Raw genomic sequence first — 21,328 nt, 5'->3', positions numbered from 1 at the left:
CACTAACCTCAAACCAAGAACTTTCTAGGTATTTAAAAAAATGGTGACGCCTCACACATCATTCTCTCTGAAGCCTCCTGGCAGGACTGTTTGTTTTTGCCTACAAACAGGAAAATGTTAAGACACTTACAGCATAAGAAATATCAGAATTGCCCTTTAAAGGAACGCAGTTGTAACTGTAAGTTTCTGCAAACCACTGATGAATTTGTAGGTTGTTCCTTGTATATCAGCTAACTTCATGCTGACCATTTAGAAACCACAATCAAAACTGGGTGAGTTTAGCAACCATTGTACATTTTCCAGCCGTCTTTGTGGCACCAAATTCGGGTATTTTAAAGGATAAGTTAGCCAAAAAAAGAAAATTCAGTCCTTATCTACTCAGACCCATGCCGATGGAATGTCAGGTGAAGTTTCCTAGTTCACAAAACATTTCTGGAGCATCACAGCAAAACAGCAATGAAGCATATCCTAAACAGCTGGCGTAGATCGGGATTTCTTTTAAAATGTTAAAAAAGTAAAGTAAAAAGAAACACAATATGACTCTTTACGGCTTGTCCAGTGTCATCCAAGTCTCTGGAAGCCCCGAGATCTCAAATTAATTTGACAAGACAATGTTTGCTCCCATTTTCAAGCCGAAATCTTCACTGCAGCTGCTCTATCATGCATCAAGGGTGTAAATAAAGTCTTTTTTCAAGTCAAATTGGGATATCAGGGCTGTCTGGAGCCATTTTATGTTTTCCTTTCTGCGTTTTGTTTTTTGTTTTTTGTTTTTTTTACATTTTAGAACAAGTCCCCATCTACTTCAGTTGTTTAGGAGAATGCTGCAACACTGTTTTGCCGTGAAGCTCCAGAAATGATTTGTGGACCGTGAAACTTCACCAGACGTTCCAGACATGGGGGAGACAAGATAATGACCTAATTTTCATGTTTGGATGACAAAAAGTGATCTTTTTCTTATCCTTACCAAGTGTTTTTTGTACCTTAACCAGACTTTAAGCACAGCATCACCACATGAATTGAAAACATATCCTTGGTTGGCAGAAATGTACAATGTCATCATTAATTCTGGCGATGGGGTCCTTTAAATTGTCCTTTTAACCCTGTTGCAGTACTGAAATGTTGAAATCACACATTAATGGTTCAGAAAATAGAATTTTATTTATTCAATAAAAGAAATATAATGCAATATACTGTAAAAATGTAATGTAAAATATGTAATGTAACAGTTGAATGGGAAATAATAATAAGTAATAAGTGAATGAGTAAAAATAAGTAACAATACACTACATACATGTTGCCCTGATACATTTATGTTAAGTTCCAAGTTTTGTCTTGGAGTCAGAAAAGGATAATATCATATCTCTGCTATACAAGAAAAATAGAAAATAGCTGCCTACATCTACAGGTGTATGACCTTAAGGCGCAGACAGGCAAAGTCATTTGCCCGGTGGTAATGTTAATGTTCATCTAGGCCTAAAAATGCACCGTGAAATACAGGAAATTGAAAGAAGGCATAGCCTGTTTCAGCTTATATTACACAGGAAATGTACAGAAACATATTTCACACTCGGCTGTACATGTCTCTGTCTTCATGTCATTTAAAGTCAGTTTGAAAGCATGTTCAGGTTTGTATCTCTCTCTCAGACTGCAATGGAGTTGGAGGTGTCACCAGACTCGGACCAAATGGAGCTCCTCCTGCTGGTTTGGTGGATTGTCTTCATCTTGCAGCCCAGTGACCTCAGGATGTTCAGGAGCTGACGCCGGAACTTCACGCCCACAAAGGCGTACAGGATGGGATTGAGGCTGCAGTGGAGGTAACCTATGGAGGAGGTGATTACCCTGGCTTTCTCCAGAGATGATCTGACTCCACAGGTCTCGTTGGTGCTGCCAAAATTAAGTGTGTCCACCATGAGGGTGATGTTGTACGGCGTCCAGCAGAGAAAGAAAACCGCCACCACAGTCACGATGACCCTGAAAGCCTTCTGCTTCTGGAGGCCCTGGGAGCCGCATCGCAGCCGCCGCAGGATGCAGGAGTAGCAGAAGATCAGGACAGCTGAAGGCAGCAGGAAGCCCACTATGTGGTAGAGGAGGCGTGACGCCAGCCGCCAGTCATTCACTGACCTACTGACCTCGAGTGCAATAACTGGCAGATTATCAAACTTTGAGTAGTTGGGAACACACTCTGTTTTTTGTCTTCTTTCATCCGTCAGAGCCTCCAAAAAGATCCAGTCAGGGATGGAGAGGAACAGGGAGAAGAGCCACACTGCCAAGCAGCTGATTTGAACGACCCAGGGGTTTCTGCGGGAGTACATCTGGGTGGCGTGGACGATGGACAGGTAGCGGTCCAGACTGATACAGGCCAGGAGGAAGATCCCACAGTAGAAGTTGATCTGAAAGGTACAAAGAAATCAGCCAAAGATAAGTGAAAAAAATAACCACTTACTATATTTACTCGTATTTACTATACTATTATGTACTGTTATTACCGTAAAAACAGCGCCAGTGATCTTGCACAGAGGGGTGCCAAAGGTCCATCCAACTTGACCGGCCTGTGCAGCCCACAGGGGCAGCGTGAACAGCAGCAGGACATCTGCCACACCCAGATGGAGGATGAAGGTGTCTGTCACACTCCAAGTCCTCCTGCTCTGAAACAGAACTCCCAGCAGCAGCCCGTTCCCCAGGACACCCACAACAAAGGCAATCGAGTACAGAACTGGGATGAACATGGCCTCGAAAAGCATGCCCTCTTCCAGGTCGCATATATCACCTCCATTACAGCAATAGTTGTCAGACGGGTATTCAGAGTCATTGCTTCCGTAATATTCCAAACCGTTAAGGTCTTCCAAGGAAAATGCAAAACCGTTGGCCATCAGTGAACTCTGCACAAGAAGAAAAGGACATTTGGTTTGAGCATTTGACCTGTGTAGTCTGTTTCAACCACAAGGTGGTGCTGTGTAGCTTTAAACAAATCTATATCTCTCTAACTTTCCATCAATCTATCGCTCTATCTATATATTGCACACCGACAGTCTTTAACGACATTAAAGCAGATGCATATTTCAGTATATGGACTCAAACTGTGGAATTCTCTGGACAACTTAAAAAACTGCTCAAATATTATTCAATTTAAAGGTGCACTATGTAGTTTAGGGGAAGACATTTTATTGAAAAGAAAGATCTTCTTCACAGTTACAGTCAATTACATGCTCTGCTCAGTACAGTACAAAAACGAGACAGTACCAGACCACGTAAGGATGCTTCAAGTCCTATTTTCTTTGTTTGCAGCCCGTCTATGAACATTAATGCCAAACATAAGTGAATTTGTTGCTGAATGAACGAAATGACTAAATGTGTGAATCGTAAGGATCTCAGTTCCCTTTTTATATAGATAGAAGAAGCACTAAGATATAAATACTAGCATTACTGGCATCTTTACATTTCTGCATAAATTATCATTTGGTAACAGTAAAACTTAACTTTAAAAACAGTTGACTGTAGCTCCATCATTGTCTCATTGCTTGATCCTTCACATAATGTGACAACGTTTTACTGAATGACACGCTGTCAACATCAGAGTCTAAAACACTTTGGTCCCTAGCGTGAACTATGGGTTTCAGAACAAACAGCAAAAAGGGTGAACAAAGATGCAATTGAAATAGCAGATGTTTAAAGTTCAATTTAGGCTAATCAATTTAGCTTTAGTTATTAACTAATTAGATTAGTTAATAAGGTCACACACACAAAACGTGCACAGAGAGGTACAAAAGCAGTTGAGATATGCATGTGTATTCAAAACTAAATAATAATGTATGCATCATCAAAAGAATAAGGCTCAAGGTAAAAACATACCACGTTAATCCTCTGATGATCGTCAGTTACAATGTGCTCCGCCTAATGACCCACTGTTGCCAGTAACAGTATCTAAAGAGCTGTCACAGAGGAAGCAGAAGACAACAATGAAAAAACCTCCCACCACCATCATTTTACTATGAAAGCAGCACAACCAGTCTGTCTTGTAACTGAAATTTAGGGAGACTTACCTTTGTAGAGAGAGCTCCTGCAATTTAGACCTAATGTTTATATTTCTATTTACATTTTATTCTCTTTAAATATGAGTTTGATAATTGAGTATTATGTTGACACATTATTTTTAATCATTCTTGTTTCGCTACATACATTAAAACACTGAATGAGTCATTGAATCAAACATTGGTACCAAACTACCAATTATCAGTGATATTGGTGAGGTGAGGTGCCACTGCAGAGCCCGAATGATACTAGAACATGATAACCACTCGAGCCACGGCCTGTTCACCATGCTGTCATCCGGCAAGCAACACAGAAGTATCCAATGGCGAGTGATGCAGAAGTATCTGCTGGCGAGTGATGCGGAAGTATCCACTTGTATTGCGAGTGATACAGAAGTATCCGCTGGCAAGTGATGCAGATGTATCCAGTGGTGAGTGATACAGAGGAACCTCCTGGCGAGTGATGCAGAAGTGTCCAGTAGCAAATGACACAGAAGTAACCGTGGTGAGTAATACAGAAGTATCCGCTGAAAAGTGATGCAGATGTATCCGTGGTGAGGCTGGCGAGTGATACAGAAGTATCCGGTAGTGACTGATGCAGATGTATCTGGTGGCAAGTGATACAGAAGTATCCACTGCTGTACCACTAGACTACAGAGCAGCTTATTTCCTCAGGCTGTGAGAATCTTAAACTTATCCTCCTTTCTCCAATAAAAAAAATAATTATACTATATATACATACATTATTTTTATTAATCCATCTGTATAATTTCTGTTTTGTGATTAGCATAAAGGGACTACAAACCTGTTTGTTTGTTAAACTAATTCAGACACTCTGAGCCGTGCTCTTCTCCGAAAGGGACTTTAAATCAATGTAAAGATATGAGTCAGTGCAAAAAAAAGTGCATAAAACATTGCACTGCATGAGTAGGCTGGTACATTTTCCAAAGAAGCTGATGATTAACACCTCTTCACTTATCAGTTTCATCTACAGACAACAACTGCGTGCACTCTCAGGTGTATGTGACGAATGTGACTTTCAGGCTGCCTATGTTTTCCAGAAATGATCTTTAACTTCCTTTAGTGACCACATGTCTAATGTGGTGTCTAACCAGCCATCACGAAGAGCCAGCCATTTGAAGGGATTTGACGCATGAATGATCTCTCTTTTTTAGTTTCAGTTTTTAATTCATTCATGTGTGTGCTCACACCATGCTGGCATGATAATGTGTTTTAAATGTTACATTCAATAGAGCTGTCATTGCATTAATTATATTTCTGAAATTCAAATTTAGCAGAGATGTAAACTCAAGTCATTGTTTTACAGAAAATAAATCACTTGAGACTCGACCTGGACATGAGACATGATGACTCGAATGATTTGTATGTGTTTTAAGCTAATTTTCTTTTATAGTCTGGCTGTCAGTATTTCGCTGTTTAAAAGTGATAGGAGTGGTGTTTTTCATTGAGAAGAAATAAATACATAAATAAGCTTTTATAAACCTATCTGTTTTTTGTTTGATTACATTTATTTCACTAAATAAGTGAAATAACTGCACTGCCAAACTGCACAAAATGCCAATTTCTACATGATGTTGCTTTAAAGGGTCATAAGTGATGCACCTAAAATCAAAATCAGTCATATACTCTATACACATGAAAGTAAACCTTTAAGAAATCTCAGAATGTATTGCATGAAACCACTATCCAAGTATATTTGTAAGAAATACAGATTAAAGTTATTAAATGCAAGAGCTCATCTCATTTTGTGTCTCACCATTAGAAAGACAGAGATAAGTGAAAATTGTAAGATTGCATGTTTTGTTTCCTTTGTCTGATTGTGCATATAGAGCAGTGAGCAGTGTGGTCATGCTGTTCACCAGAGGTTTGTTCTTGTGGTGACGGAAAAAGATGTACTGGAACAGTACGTGCTCACACCTATAACAAACAGTAAACTTGTTATTTGACTATAGTGCTGAAAGAGAATGAATGAAAATAATGAATGAACTTCTTCCTGTTTTTGCTTCAGCTCTTTGGGTTTATATGAAAAAGATCCTGTGGGGTTTTTGAAGTCTAGTAGTCCAAAAGCATTTGAATATTCTTTGAGGATGCAAATGTACTCGATATGTTCACACAACGTATTTGATCTCAAAACACTGAATGTAAAAGTAAATTGAATGAATTTCAAAAACCTCTGATGCTATCTATACACCTTTTATCAGTGTCAAATCTCTCCCTAAATCATTTTCAGAAACCGTCTCATAGATTAGCTCTCTTCTCCTCAAGAAAAACCTCAAGATGTTATCACACCTTTTTTTTTTTGGCATTGCTCAACCATGCAAACATGAGCCCTGCAACAGTATGGGGCTTGAAGTGTCTTGTCTGTTTCCCCTCTCCCCTATCGCCAGGGGAAAGGTTTCATATTGTTTTCCTGTTTTTTTCACACCTTTTCTTTCCTGTCTTCTTCTGCAGTCTTGATGCATTTCTTGTGGTTAGAGATGCTGATGGAAGTGCAAGTATCTGGTCACGAAGCGCAAAGTAAAGTGACGTTTTCAACCCACGACATTAGAAAAAACACAGCCGGAAACTTAAAAAAAAAAAAAAGTTTAGAAAGAACTGATTAACATTTACTCTAATTATTTTGCATAAACTGATGACAGCATGCATGATGTATGTTTGAGCTGTGAAATGCTGTGTGTTTGGGCTTTCAGGGTTAAAATGTATACTTACTAAAACTCTCAAGAGACATTAAAGTTTTCAGATGTTTGGAGAAGGATGATTCATTACTTGAAAGCATAAAGCGGTATGGAATATCGACAGCCTCAATGTGGTCCAGTAGCCACTGACGTGTTCTGTTTTTCTTTGATGACTTTAAAACCAGCAAAACCCACAGTCATAGGCCTTTTCTTGTCTCAGCTACAGTAGCTACAAGCTACAAGAAAAGGGTCTTAAACTTTCATCACCACCTGCTAAAGTGTATGTGTGTCACTACTGGCACCACACTACTTATTTTAGTTATTTTAGTCTTTCGTCGATAAAATCTTTCCAGTTTGTTTGTTATGTTGCCAGTGTGCGCCTACATTTAGGTTTTTGTTTTAAAGTATGAAACTATGGCGACATGTGATTCAGGGGAAGTGGAAGAACAAGAATACCAAAAAAGTAGTTTTGATTCCTATTCTGTTGTACTATAGTGCTTGTTGTCACGTTACTAAGTGTGAATGGCAACTGATCATATCAGACAGTTTAGTGCCCTTTCTTCTACTTCCTGTAATGATTGTGGTGGGACAGATCACATTGATGTAAGATGAAGATGAAATTACTTTTGGAAGATTAATTGTTTTCTGTTAATGAACGTCAGTAAAGAGACAAAATATCAGAGCAGCTTGAGATTTTCCCTTCACTGCTGTGTGAACACCTGCAAAAGTGGTTTCCTGTGCCTCTCAGTTTGAACCCCTCCTCCTTTTTGCAGTTTCTGGTATGAATCATGGTGGTCGGTGTCACCACATGGAGGTTAGTGTGCCACTAACATTTGAACCATAACACACTGAAGGCCCTGCCAAGAGACGGTAGTAGTGCGCTGAAACATTTAAGTCCTCTGGTTGTTACAAGCTTTCTGGCAAACAGAAAGAAAAAGGACGGGGTTCATATCTTAAATCTCTGAGAGAAATCCTTTTGACAGTATGGATTCTGGTTTCAGATCAGGTTAGGTAACATCTCTTCTAGTGAGTGTGTTGCAGCTTGATATACATAAATACAACTCCCTATCAGTAGCTGCCTGAAGGCTCAGGCTGTAAAGTTAGTTTTTTAAATTACTCTCAGTTTTTATTTTTCAATATAATGAAACAACAGCAAGAACAACAGTCCAGTTTACAAACACTGTCCTTCTCCAGTGTTCCCTCCCCTCCATGTGTAAACAAAAACAAGGGGAGTAAACAATAATTCAATTATCAATAATGTGACTTCGTAGAGATTAAATTAAGAAAACAAATACAACAACATAAATAAATTCACCGTTAAGCAGGCTACTTATGATTTATGTGCTTCCACTTTGCCCTTCATCCTGTGCACTTATGAAAAAGTACTTTATTAATCCGACACAGGGGAAATTTTTTTAAACTTTATTGTTGTGAGTCATTACTCTCATATGCCCTAAATACACACACATGCACACACACACAGGACCCGACATGTGGCTGCCATAGTCAGCATCTAAGCACTTCAGTGTCTTTCTCAAAGGCACCTGTGCAGTGGCCAGAAGGGGAAGTGGTACCTGGACTTGACCTGACCAAATAATAAAATAAATAAATAATAAATAAATAGATAAATAAACAAACAAATAAATGAAGATACCTTCCCCACTTAAGCCAATATTTTGCATCCCCTTCTTTCATATCTTAAATGGCATTCTTTATTGTATTCTTTCATAAGAAAAAAAACCTTTCTCATTTTAGTTTCCCAATTCTGACAAGCAGGTATTACAGGTGTATGTCACTTCCTGAGAATATTGTGGAATTATTGCTGTCTGTTCTCCATACATCATGGAGCGGCCGACAGAACCCCACCATCTCCCTAAACATTAAGGTTCTGGACAAAATGTGAACCTATACCATATGTAATATAGCTAATATAACTACAGTCAGGTGTATAAATATTGGGACATCGACACAATTCTCTTCTTTTTGGCTCTATGCACCACTACAATGGATTTGAAATGAAACGAACAAGATGTGCTTTAACTGCAGACTTTCAGCTTTAATTTGAGGGTATTTACATCCAAAACAGGTGAACCATGTAGGAATTACAATGATTCCCACTTTTTAAGGGACCAAAAGTAATGGGACAAACTAAACAATCATAAATCAAACTTTCAATGTTTAATACTTGGTTGCAAATCCTTTGCAGTCAATTACAGCCTGAAGTCTGGAAGGCATAGACATCACCAGACGCTGGGTTTCATCCCTGGTGATGCCCCGCCAGGCCTATACAGCAACGGTCTTCAGTTCCTGCTTGTTCTTGGGGCATTTTCCCTTCAGTTTGGTCTTCAGCAAGTGAAATGCATGCTCAATCGGATTCAGGTCAGGTGATTGACTTGGCCATTACATAACATTCCACTTATTTGCCTTAAAAAACTCTTTGGTTGCTTTTGCAGTATGCTTTGGGTCATTGTCCATCTGCACTATGAAGCGCCGTCCAATGAGTTCTGAAGCATTTGGCTGAATATGAGCAGATAATATTACTCGAAACACTTCAGAATTCATCCTGCTGCTTTTGTCAGCAGTTACATCATCAATAAATACAAGGGAACCATTGGCAGCCATACATGCCCACGCCATGACACTACCACCACCATGCTTCACTGATGAGGTGGTATGTTTTAGATCATGAGCAGTTCCTCTCCTTCTCCACACTCTTCTCTTCCCATCACTGTGGTACAAGTTGATCTTGGTCTCATCTGTCCATAGGATGTTCTTCCAGAACTGTAAAGGCTTTTTTTTTTTGTTGTTTGGCAAATTCTAATCTGGTCTTTCTGTTCTTGAGGCTCACCAATGGTTTACATCTTGTGGTGAACCCCCTGTATTCACTCTGGTGAAGTCTTCTTTTGATTGTTGACTTTGAGACACATACACCTGCCTCCTGGAGAGTGTTGTTGATCTGGCCAACTGTTGTAAAGGGGTTTTTCTTCACCAGGGAAAGAATTCTTCTGTCGTCCACAGTTGTTTTCCGTGGTCTTCCAGGTCTTTTGGTGTTGCTGAGCTCACCGGTGCATTCTTTCTTTTTAAGAATGTTTCAAACAGTTGATTTGGCCACACCTAATGTTTTTGCTATTTCTCTGATGGGTTTGTTTTGATTTTTCAGCCTAATGATGGCTTGCTTTACTGACAGTGTCACGCCTGGAATCAACTCCAGACCTTTTACCTGCTTAATTGATGATGACATAACGAGGGAATAGCCGACACCTGTCCATGACATAGCTTTTGAGTCGATTGTCCCATTACTTTTGGTCCCCTGAAAAGTGGGAGGCACATATAGAAACTGTTGTAATTCCTGCACCGTTCACCTGATTTGGATGTAAATACCCTCAAATTAAAGCTGAAAGTCTGCAGTTAAAGCACATCTTGTTCGTTTCATTTCAAATCCATTGTAGTGGTGCATAGAGCCAAAAAGAAGAGAATTGTGTCGGTGTCCCAATATTTATGGACCTGACTGTAGATATAATATAACTCCATTAATCTTCGTTTTTTTAAAATATTTTTGCCTCGGTTAATGCACATTTTCATAAGATCCCTTTGGTTTTATGTTCGTTAGCCATATAGCCATGTGTCCGCAAAGCACAGATATGGCTTTGTTTGAACACTTTGTCTCTATATTGTTTTGCTTCGCTTTAAAGTAGGAAGTGTCCTGTACCACATCCCGTCTCGTTTCTTAGGTTTTGTTTCCTGTTTTATTGTAAAATACTCATTTCAAGTCTCGTTTCAGATCAACTCATTCCTTGCCTTCTGTGTCCTGCCGTCTGTGCAATTAGCTTGATTCCTGTCACCTGTTTCTCGTTGTTTTATCCTCTAATGTCTGTTCGCCTCTCTCAGTGCCTTAGTGTCTTGCTTTCCAGCCCTAGTTTTCATCGTGTCATGTGTTTTCCTGTTTTAGTTTATTGGGCTTTTTTGCCTGTCTACTGCCTGTGCCTTTCTCCTGATTGGATTTGTTTGCCTTTACTGACTGCTCAACTGTGTACCGAACTCTCTTCCGGCAAGTAAAGACTGTGTTATTTAAATAAAGATCTGTTTAAAATGTCTTTAAAAACAAAACAAAACAGTGGTTTCATGCTTTAATCTTGAACAGTGGTCTCTTGCTTGCCTGCTGTCTCACCATAGCTATCATGCCACCTCAATCCCCTGCTGACATGAGAGTTAGCTCATATACATATCCTCAGAACGTGATAAGACCCGTATTATAGAAATGTTGATAAGAAATGTCTAAAGCATACAGATTTAACCTATCTGTGGTTTGCAGAACCATACAGCTGCAACATTTATTCTTGCAACTGGGCTGGACTTTATATCTCTGCTTATACCCACTATGATCTAGTTTTTTTTACGATGCTTCCTTTGATTTCAAGGCTGCAGAGATTTGAGGATGGACAGGATACAGTAGAGGAGTTTCTATGTCGGTGGCCGCTGTTGTGGTATTTAAGCACATTATTCTCGAGTTACAGTGTTTGTGGCTGAACAATAAAATCATTTTAAAGTACAATTCATGTGTGGTTTCTCCTTCTTTGTCCAGCCATGAGCTCGGTCGTGATACTACCTTTGATTTTTTTATTGAAACACTGATCTATGGCCTAACACACCAAAAGGTTTTAAAGGGATAGCCACCCCGGGTATTGAAAACTGTCAGATCAGCATCTCATAGTCACTGAATCATCACTGCCAGTGTCACTTTGGTTACTTCGTGAAACGTTTGCCCGAAAGTTTCAAACCAGCCGCGCCAAGACCACAAAACATCCCCTGCTGTAAAGCCCCAAGAAAGGGCCAGACTCCCACAAAAACATTTGATTTGTGCACTGGTACGTCTTCACTTGTATGCCAAAAGAGCCGTTAGCACCCTTGTGGATTTCCTGTGTGACATTTACTGTTGTTACGCTCAGCAACCATTTTGTCACCTTTTATATTTTACAATGAAGCTTGCATAATAGTGACAAAAATACAGATTTTTTTTGCTTAGTAGGCAAAAGATGACTGAAATGTAGCTTTTTTTAAAACACATTTTTTGCTGACAGTACACAAAATTCCCCGCTTTGTGACAGGAATAAACTTAATATTTTGTTAGTCAACCTTATTATAATGTGCTGCTATTGCTACATATTGGAGCTGCACCAGTAGAAAGTCCAATACTGCTGTCAAAGTGAAATCAAAGTGTACAGACACTTTTAATACCATGTAGGGGTATCTGTCTGGTTAGAGAGGGGCACAGCAACCTATACAACACTCAAATAGCGTTGCGCCTTCCTGTTGTGGTTAAAATGTGATGATCTGTTTTTGAACACCTGCTACACATTCGTCTTTAATATACGAACCCACAGAACACAAGGAAAATAAAGAACAAAATGTCTCCCTTTTCAGGCCTTTACAGTATATCAGGATGTCTGAGTTTTAGTGTATAATACTAACAAACACATATGGAAACAACAGCCTCCTTCATGCCCACCTGTGATGGCTCCAGGTAGCAAGCACACATGTAGACCAAGGTAAAGGACATGCACTGATTCTGAGCTTGTGGTTGCGAAGAACAAAAGGACAGACACACAAACAAAGAGCCAACGTCTACACATTATGTCATGGTAACACAATGACCATGTGGTTTGTATTTAGCTGTGTTACTATAGCAGGGCAAAGATGACCCCTAGTCACTATGTCTCAGATTAGCACTCTAGCTCCACCTGCTGGATATACTTGCAGCATGAACTGATCTTTTATCTATTCTATTAGGGTTAGCGGTTAGGGTTAGGGTTAACCCATAGCTTACATTTTTGTTTATCAAATAATATATGGAGGTTTAAGAAGTTGTGATGTGCCAGTAATTTGACACGCGTAATATCTAAAGTCTAAGCAGCCACTGCAAAGGGAAGTGAGACTGATAACAGAAAGGTTTTGAACCTGTGCTTATATACACTGTATACTTAAAATGTAACATTACCACCAGACATGGTTTTACTTCCTATAGAAACTTAGGAAGGCTTAGTTCTGAATCAAGATTCTGGTCAACTTTTACAGAGGAGCAATAGAAAGCATCCTGACTGGAAACATCACAAACTTGCATGATTCGTGCACAGCCCAGGACAGGAAGGCTCTACAGCGGGTGATTAAAACTGCCTAGAACATCACTGGTAACCATCTACACAGCATCAGAGACATCGTTGAAGTGAAATGTCTGCACAGAGGATACTAAAAGATGACACCCACCCAAAAAATCTAAAAAGAAAATTGATTGCCCTCTGTCCTAAATGCAGAAAAACTTTCCTACATGGACTGCAACACTGATGAAAATAACTAACACAAGTCAACCTAAACTTCTTAATCTTCAAGAAGCCCCTGAGAATCCAGTTGGTGCCCTCATTCAGTCTACTCTGCTGACAGAGGAAGACAGAGAGTTGTCTTTACTCTCTCATGATGCAGCACAGTGATACAGCAACTGTTGTGTTATCTCAGACCAGCAGCAGTGCAAGCTGGCATGGTCTGTCCCGTGTGGGCAAAAACGAAACTATCAAGTTCAGACTCATGTTTATGTTCGTGTCATGGTGTGTCTGAGTACTGTCATGGTATTGAAGCTGTTGGTGTGTAGAGTGAAGCGTGTCTCTATACGGGAGGCCAAGCACCTGTCGAGGCCTTTGTGTTTGTTTATGCATCATTGTGACCAGGGTTGGGTAGTAACAGAATACATGTATTTAGTAAGTTTAATAAGGTAATCAAATTACCAAAATGTTTCACAAAAATAAGTCGCACTGTCGAGGATAAGTTGATTACTTTTTTGATTACATCTTTGAAAAATGGCTTGTTTTTTAACAGCATCCTGCCCAATGTAAACAGCAACTATTGCACTTTTTACTCAATTAATTTAATAACTTAAGATACTGGTTACTTTTCAAATGAGTGCATATTTTAATTAACTTATTTTATCACGTAAAAAAAAAAAAAACACTGATTCTAATATTCTGAACACTAAATCTAGTAAGTGGCCGGGACGATAATCGATATATCTTTTATATGCATACATGTATATATGTGTATAATTTACTTTTACTTGTACTTGTACTTTTGATACTTAACTACATCTAAAATCAGATACTTTAAGACTTTCACTCAAGTCCTATTTGTATGAGTGACTTCCACTTTTACCAAAGTAATATTTAACCATGATATCTTTACTTTTATACTGATATATGACTGTATTTTTATTATTAATTTATTTTTAGGTATTTGTACTCAATTGAAGTGTTTCCATTTTATACAACGTTATGCTTCTACTCCACTACTTCTCAGAGGGAAATATTGTACTTTCTACTACATTTGTCTGACAGCTTTAGCTAGTCACTTTTTAGGCTCAAGTTTTTATATCCTTGCTCTCCAGTGAAAACCATGTATTTCCAAATGAATTTTAATATGATTTGTTTTTTTAATAAACAAAGATTCATGGGTTGAGAAAACACTCCTGCTTTTTAAGATAAACATGATGATCTTACAGGATATAATGCAGTATATTGTGTGGTTCAAAATTAGCTTGAACGTAAACATGAACAGCAGCAAAATGCAACACAGACGTTAAAGCAGCAGTAATATTAAAGGTGCACTATGTAGTTTTTGGGGGAAGATTTTTTGATCAGAAGAGAAAGATCATTATTGACTTATTTTTTTAATGCCCAAACAAACTAAATAGACAAACTCTCTTGCTTTCATGACTGAATAAAAACAAACTGACCTTAAAGAACAACAGTTTCATACTATTTCACTTTGTTTATATGTGGCGGACCCTGCCAATGGCCCAGCTTCAAACAGTGTTCTGGGGACCTTATTTTCCTCTGAGAACAGCTTGTTTATTCAGTTATGAAATAGATAAATATCTGTGAGTTGCCCCTTTAATTTGTAGTGGAGTATTTTCACAGTGTGGTATATTATATTTACAACTAATGAGGTAATATTACAAACTCAGAAGGGTTTATTTTTCCATAAGTGAATAAACAAGCTGTGAAATTTTTTGTTTGAAATAGAATGGTGGCAGGGTCCGCCACATATAAACAAAGCAAAACAGTATGAAATGTTGTTGTCCTCAAAGGTCAGTTTGTTTATTCAGTTTAAGTCATGAAAAAAAATCAGTCAATGAAGATCTTTCTCTTCTGATTAAAATGTCTTCCCCCTTGACTCACGTCCACATGATGAACTGATCATATGTCTGTCACAGCCTCCAGGTCCACTAGAGGGTGGTGTTGTATAAAGCCAGATCAGTTTTCCTGTCTGTCGCTGAAACACGGAAAAGGACTCAGCCCTTCAGTGTTGCTCCGAAACGAACTTGTGACCACAGTTTGTGTGTCTTTCCTCCTCTCTCAGCCTGTCTCTGAAACTGTATTTTCGTCTTTTGTAAGCGTAAGTAAACTGGTGAAGCCTTGACGTATCACACAGAGCCAGGGAGGTGCGTATTTTTTTCTCAGTTTGTGCTTTTGCCAAAAACGAAAGTAAACAGGGCCCGTGCGGAGCCATGGCTGACGGTATGGATGAAGACATGCCGGAGGAGCGTGAGCCCCTCCAGAAGGACCTCACCTGCCCCGTGTGTCAGGGCATCTACAGGGACCCCGTACTGCTGCCCTGCACCCACAGCTTCTGTCGGGAGTGTCATGAGAACAGCATGCGGTACAATAAGAAGTGTGCCTTGTGCAGGGAGGTTTTTGAGGAAGCGCAGGTCATCGCCAACCGTGCGCTCAAAGACGCCTCCGAGACCTATCTGAAAACTGCAGGCACGAGGCCGAAACCAGAAGGTGCCGGTGAGGACTGCTGTAACCTGCACCTGAAGCCTCTGGAGCTGTACTGTGAGAAGGACGAGGAGCCCGTGTGTGTGGACTGTGTCACTCTGCACAACACGCACAGGCTGCTTTCCCTGAGAGATGGAGCACCGGTGTGTAAGGTAAGCTGATCTCACCTGTTGTCCACCTGGTGCTGTGCCAAAGCATTTATTTCCTTCAAAAATAATATTTCCTTGATGGCACTTGGCTTCAGGTAAACACCAGGGAAGAATCAACAACTTTATTTCAACTACCGTTGGCTGATTGGGATTATTGTAGATGAGTACAAAATTATTATTACCAGTTACAATCAGTTTCGAGTGCAGTTACATTACTGAAATATTACTCAGTTACAAGTAAAGCCATTGGTATTAAAATAATAGTTGAGTAAAAGTACAAAGTCTTCTCAAACTCTCAAATAATATGTCCTGATATTGTTATTGATTTACTACACAGATCCAATGGGTTTATTATAACTCTGTAGTTGATATCAGTTATTTCAAGGCCATTTACAGCAGGTATTTTTGGACTTTGACCCGTAGCAGCAAAAGTAAAGGAGTCTAATAACATTAGTAAAGACTCGGACCGTCTTTACTATCAACTCATCTATATACAAGAATACATTTGTGAAGAAATGGTTTCTCCCAGAGGCCTTTATTGCCACAGAAGTAACTGTGCAGCGCTTTAACAACCTCATTGCGGCCCTTTGATCATTTTTTAGGTTAGTAAGCTCATTCATTAGTTGTATCTGTTGCTAAGCACAAGATACTCACATTTCATTAAAAGGTTTTTGCCCAGGCTGTTTAAGCAGAGGACATTCATGAGAATCACACTGACAACCTACTTCTAACATTAAAGAGCTGCTCTCTTTTCTTGTCCTTTTTGTGACTATAATGTGTCATAAACAACGTGGAGAACGAAAACACATTTATATTCAGAGCTTTACAGGTCAGTCACTGGGAATGTTAAAGTGCGGACCCTTCATATCTGGCCCTTCTTAAAAAAAATAGTTGAATAAGCCTGCTGTGAGGTATGGCTCAGTCTAATGACTGTGTCCTTTCCAGTACCCAGTGATGATACAGGTTTATAGAATATAGATAATAATATAATACTGGTGTAATACCATTCTGAGCATCATGTGACGTTTGCTTTTGGTGAGCTAATTTCCTGTTTTTCACCCTGCAGAGGGAGCTGGGCTTCAAAGTCCAGATTTTTGAGAAGAAAGTGGAGTCGTACAAGAAAACGACACATAAACTAAACAACGCAGTGGAATACATCAAGGTAAAGTTACTGTCACATCTCACATTGTTCAGTGAGAAAAAGGAAACTCTCCATGCTGAGCAAAAAGACAGCATACGCCACGCAGATTTTATTTAATACGTATCTTTAACATGAGTAAAATGTCTTTCTCTTGCTTAATGCAGTATCAAGCCGGACAGGCGGAGAAGCAGATCAAGGCAGAGTTTGAGAGGCTGCACACGGCGCTCGTCACAGAAGAAGCTCTGCGTCTAAAAGCCCTGGCGGCGGAGGAGGAGGAGAAGATTGCTGCCATACAGGAGCTGATCGCCAACACAAACAAGGACGTTGTCAATCTGAAGGAGCTCATCGACACTCTGAAGAAGGAGATGGGCAATGAGGACCTACCCCTCCTGAAGGTAAGAGAGGGCAGCTCGTCCCCGACTTATCAATACTGTTCAAAGCTGCACTGAACTAATCATAATTTTCTCTCTTTTGTGTTTTAGAATTTCCAGAATTTAAAAAGAAAGTAAGTAAAACTCACAGTACAAGAAGCAATCACAGATATTGTGTACTGTGTGCTGAATATGCACTTCAACGTAGGCCAGAAAGTACATTTCACCATAGATTTACCATGATTGTTGTATTTTTCAAACACAATTTGCACTGCACAGTTACACATTTTTGTCATTTAGCTCTCATGAAGATCTGTGTTATCCAGGTTTCTGTTGTTTTGTTGATTTACAGATGTTTCTTATAAGGGGTGTCACAATTTTAATTAATTAATTAATTAAATCCATCAAGACGAGTATCAGAGTTCAATTATCGAAATCAAAAGCAGGTTTGGTGATTCTCCCTCCAACTCGTCTGGCGCATGTCTGGACAAAAACAACATTTTGCCGTTGTAAAAAGGGTTTTTGGAAATATCATTAATAAAGTTTAAATGTTTTATTTAAATTTGACCAAATGGCCTTACCGTGGTAGCCATTACAGTTCCCCCCCAAAAGATATAGCGGTTATCTCACACTTAATATCTTTTTAAAGAAGAATCTGAAAATGAAAACATGTCTGTTGATCTTTACATATCAAGACTCAATAGTCTAACAATGGCATCGCCGTCGGTGATGGTGAAAAGTTTAAATCGTGGATTCGGAGAATCATGACACCCCTCTCTCTTGTTAACTTCACATGCTGCCATCTTTGCTCTAGAGCCCAGTGGACTCGTGAGGACCCTCGCCTTTCTGATGACTCTCTTTTGAATATGGGAAAGCATGTCGGTGCTTTGAGCTTCAAGATCTGGAAGAACATGCAGGCCCACGTCAAATATAGTGAGTAAACTACACTCTAGGAGTGGATGGGAGTGTTGATTTGGTTCGGAGAACTGATTTGAATATTTGCACAAAATACCATCATTCTTAAGCCTATAAACATTGTGTGTGACTTGAAATTCTTTATCAGTATATTCAACACAGTTGTGTCTTGTCTCTTCCTGCGTGCAGATCCTGTGGTGTTGAATCCGAACTCAGCCTCTCCTTGGCTGAGCTTGAATGCTGACCTGACCAGTGTGAAGGAAAGCGCCGAGCGGCTGACCACCCCTGACAACCCAGAGCGCTTTGATCCCTGTGTGTTTGTCCTGGGTGTTGAAGGTTACACCGCTGGGAAACACCGATGGGATGTCATTGTTGGTGACAACCCCAGGTGGATTGTGGGAGTGTGCAAAGAGTCAGTGACCCGTAAAAAGAAGTTCACGCTCTCTACAAGCCGTGGTGTTTGGTCGATAGGACTGAGCAAAGGGGTGTACACCGCCTCTACAACTGAACGTACAGAGCTGCAGGTGCAGCAGCGTCCTGAAAAGATCCGCATCAAGCTAAATATGGATAAGGGAGAGGTGTCGTTTTGGGATGGGGGAACGGCAAAGCACCTGGTTACTTTAACACACAAGTTTGATGAGAAGATGTTTCCTATTTTTGGCCCTGGGCTCCATAATACACCAATGATTCTGGCTCCAGGAAAAATAGCTGTACACACCTCATGATGGGCGAGTATACTGCAGAGGGATTGCTGTTGATTGAAAATATATTTATATATTTTTTTTCAACTGACACACTTTTTACATGCAAGATAAACTCAACTTTACAGGTCAAACTGGGATGAAAATGAATCTAAGTAAATCTAAGAAAGGATTCAAATCCAATTACGGTAATAATAATAAAAAATCTAAACAGAATATAGATAAAGATGTCAAATGTGGCATAAATATACTAAAATGAAATTACTAACAACTAAACAAAATTAAAAATTGCGTTTCAATAAAATAAAAAAATTAAATTATGAGGCTAGCTTTAAAGCGTATACAGTATGGCAGGTATGAAACTTGCAGATCGATGCTTGAAAACAACTTTGAAACATGCAGGCAGGCAGTGACTTTCTGGCTGTCAGCAGATGATAATGAACGCCACATTTTTTTTTTTTTTTAGATGTGCCTTAGCTGGAGGAAGCAGGACTGACCAGTCCAAAATGAAACCAAAATAAGTGGCTGCATGGCTGATGCTGGCAGACAAAACTGATGAAGATCGAAGAGATAAATTAAGGCATCTCTATTTATTTAGCATTGTGCTGGAGCGAATTAGAAAATGAGTGTGAATATAATTTAAGTTGCTTTTGGGCAACTGGGGATAATGTTAGTAATATACGTGTTATCTTCCAATCTATCAGAAATCAAAAGAATGGATTTACGCTTGGAATATGTGCTTTAGATACAAATTGTTTTACTACTTTTATAGGATTTTTTGTTGATTCTCAAATACTATGGTCTAAAATGTTAACTGTGCTGGTTTGTCAGATTTGAGATTATTTTATTTGCTTGCTGTCCGTCACTCACTACAAAAAAGTGTGGCCAGGAAGTGGTCACCCTCAGCTGAACACAGCAAGACAATATTTTGCAGTAGGATATACTAAGGGTGGAACAGAGTCACTCTCGATGATACAATTCACGATACATTTCCAACGATGATAGTATCAGGATACAGTGATTCTGCAATAATCGACACGTCGCAAGACAATCGTGTAATGATACAGCATGATGTTTTCCTAACTGCAGAATACAATGTGTGGTGTCAGATCCACAGAATTTGACAGTAACTGAGAAGACAATGTATAAAAAAAGTTTAGAGAGTCTTAGCTTAGTGCCTCTTTATCACACACTGACTGTAACTTGACCATGTCCATGTGTGCCGTCATTCTAGTGTAAATGTTGTAATAACAATAAAGTATATGGCACCAGTGTATCGATATATTTGTCCCACCCCTGGTATAAACTACTACTACTGCTCTGAATCTGTTTATGCACAAATCTGAATGTGTTCACTAAATATGAACAGTTGCTCAATAAATTGTAAATTGTGAAAATCAAAATTGTTTTTGTTTCATTAAGCCTCCTGTTGCCTCCGTGGGTCAATGTGACCCTGCCCTGTGGGCTCATGCGCCCGCCCCTTTCCTTTCCTTTCCTCTCCTCTGTCCTCTCTCCTCCGTCCTCTCTTTCTGGAGACATTCTGTGAATTTTTATTTTGTGTTTTGTGAATATTTTTAGTCCTCAAAAATAATGCGACACATTTCATTTGACTTATTCATGCACATGCATACATGCACCCATATCCCAATATCCCCGACTAATTTTGAGTAGTGTATATTAACATGTAAATGTAAATACTGCATACTATGGGTCGACTGATTATCAGATCTGATATTCAGCATTTTTCTGATTATCAGAATCAATGTTTTAAAAAAAAAAATCCAATTTCAGATAACGGTCTGCAAAGTAACTAGTTCCGAAAGTTAACAAATAAATGTAGTGGAGTAAAAGTACATTTGCCTGCAAAATGTACTAGAGTAGAAGTATAAAGTAGCAGAAAATGGACATACTCAAGTAAAGTACAAGTACCTCAAAATCGTACTTGAGTACAGTACTTGTCAAAATGTACTTAGTTGCATTCCAGCACTGGTAATTCTTACCTTTTTACAGTACAGTACATCAGTAACATTCATTGTACTGGAACTATGTTACACTGCATCGTCACTTGTAAATAAAAAACAAACAAACAACTAAAATGCAGATGTTGAGACGTTGTTTTTCCAGTCTCCACTGGATGGCAGTGGTGGGTCAGGCGCTGTCTTTTGTGTTGGCAACCACCGTTTACTGCTAGCCAGCCATAAACACCAAAACAACGGGCATCTGTCCCCAAGATGGACCGCAGGAATCGGGTCGATGCTGTTAAAAGGTTGCGTTGTTAGCCGGCAGCATTTCCTACTAGTATAACGCTCTAGTTTTAGAAACATAAGGCCGTCATTATAACATGATTAATTACTCTCGAGAGTGACTTACCCTGGTAGATTTTGCAGCCACTGACGATTGCGCATCTGGATTTGGCTGAGCCGCTACCGCTAGCTAGCAGCCCACCGTGTTGTAGTCGGCGCTGTCCTCTGCATTAGCTGCTGGCTAATTCGGCTAGCTGTCAGTCTT

The 21,328-nt window shown here is 39.4% G+C and overlaps 2 protein-coding genes across 5 annotated transcripts; one reads left to right on the top strand and one right to left on the bottom strand.

Annotated features, from left to right (window-relative positions):
* Positions 1-1,187: 1,187 nt before the first annotated feature.
* On the bottom strand, positions 1,188-21,278 carry cxcr3.1 (chemokine (C-X-C motif) receptor 3, tandem duplicate 1). 4 transcript variants are annotated; one of them, XM_084358052.1, is made up of 4 exons: positions 21,191-21,251; positions 3,850-3,929; positions 2,487-2,879; positions 1,188-2,390 (listed from the first exon to the last, which is right to left on the bottom strand). In XM_084358052.1, exons 3-4 carry the CDS (start codon positions 2,868-2,870, stop codon positions 1,641-1,643), a joined length of 1,134 nt encoding a protein of 377 aa, XP_084214178.1. In that variant the 5' UTR covers positions 2,871-2,879; positions 3,850-3,929; positions 21,191-21,251; the 3' UTR covers positions 1,188-1,640. The 4 variants fall into 4 exon arrangements, with proteins under 4 accessions (XP_084214178.1, XP_084214179.1, XP_084214180.1 ...); XM_084358053.1 differs by lacking the exon at positions 21,191-21,251 and adding an exon at positions 20,821-20,836; XM_084358054.1 differs by lacking the exon at positions 3,850-3,929 and having other exon boundaries at positions 21,191-21,278.
* trim35-28 (tripartite motif containing 35-28) lies at positions 15,026-20,223 on the top strand. Its single transcript, XM_084357780.1, has 6 exons — positions 15,026-15,695; positions 16,759-16,854; positions 16,998-17,228; positions 17,316-17,338; positions 18,019-18,137; positions 18,309-20,223. The coding sequence occupies exons 1-6, from the start codon at positions 15,273-15,275 to the stop codon at positions 18,842-18,844; spliced, it is 1,428 nt and encodes a 475-aa protein (XP_084213906.1). The 5' UTR covers positions 15,026-15,272; the 3' UTR covers positions 18,845-20,223.
* Positions 21,279-21,328: the final 50 nt, after the last annotated feature.

This window comes from Pagrus pagrus (assembly GCF_965226575.1).
Source record: "Pagrus pagrus genome assembly, chromosome: 7".
Taxonomy (NCBI): domain Eukaryota; kingdom Metazoa; phylum Chordata; class Actinopteri; order Spariformes; family Sparidae; genus Pagrus; species Pagrus pagrus.
The sequence above is the reverse complement of the archived record's forward strand: the minus strand, read 5'-3'. Positions and strand labels throughout refer to the sequence as shown.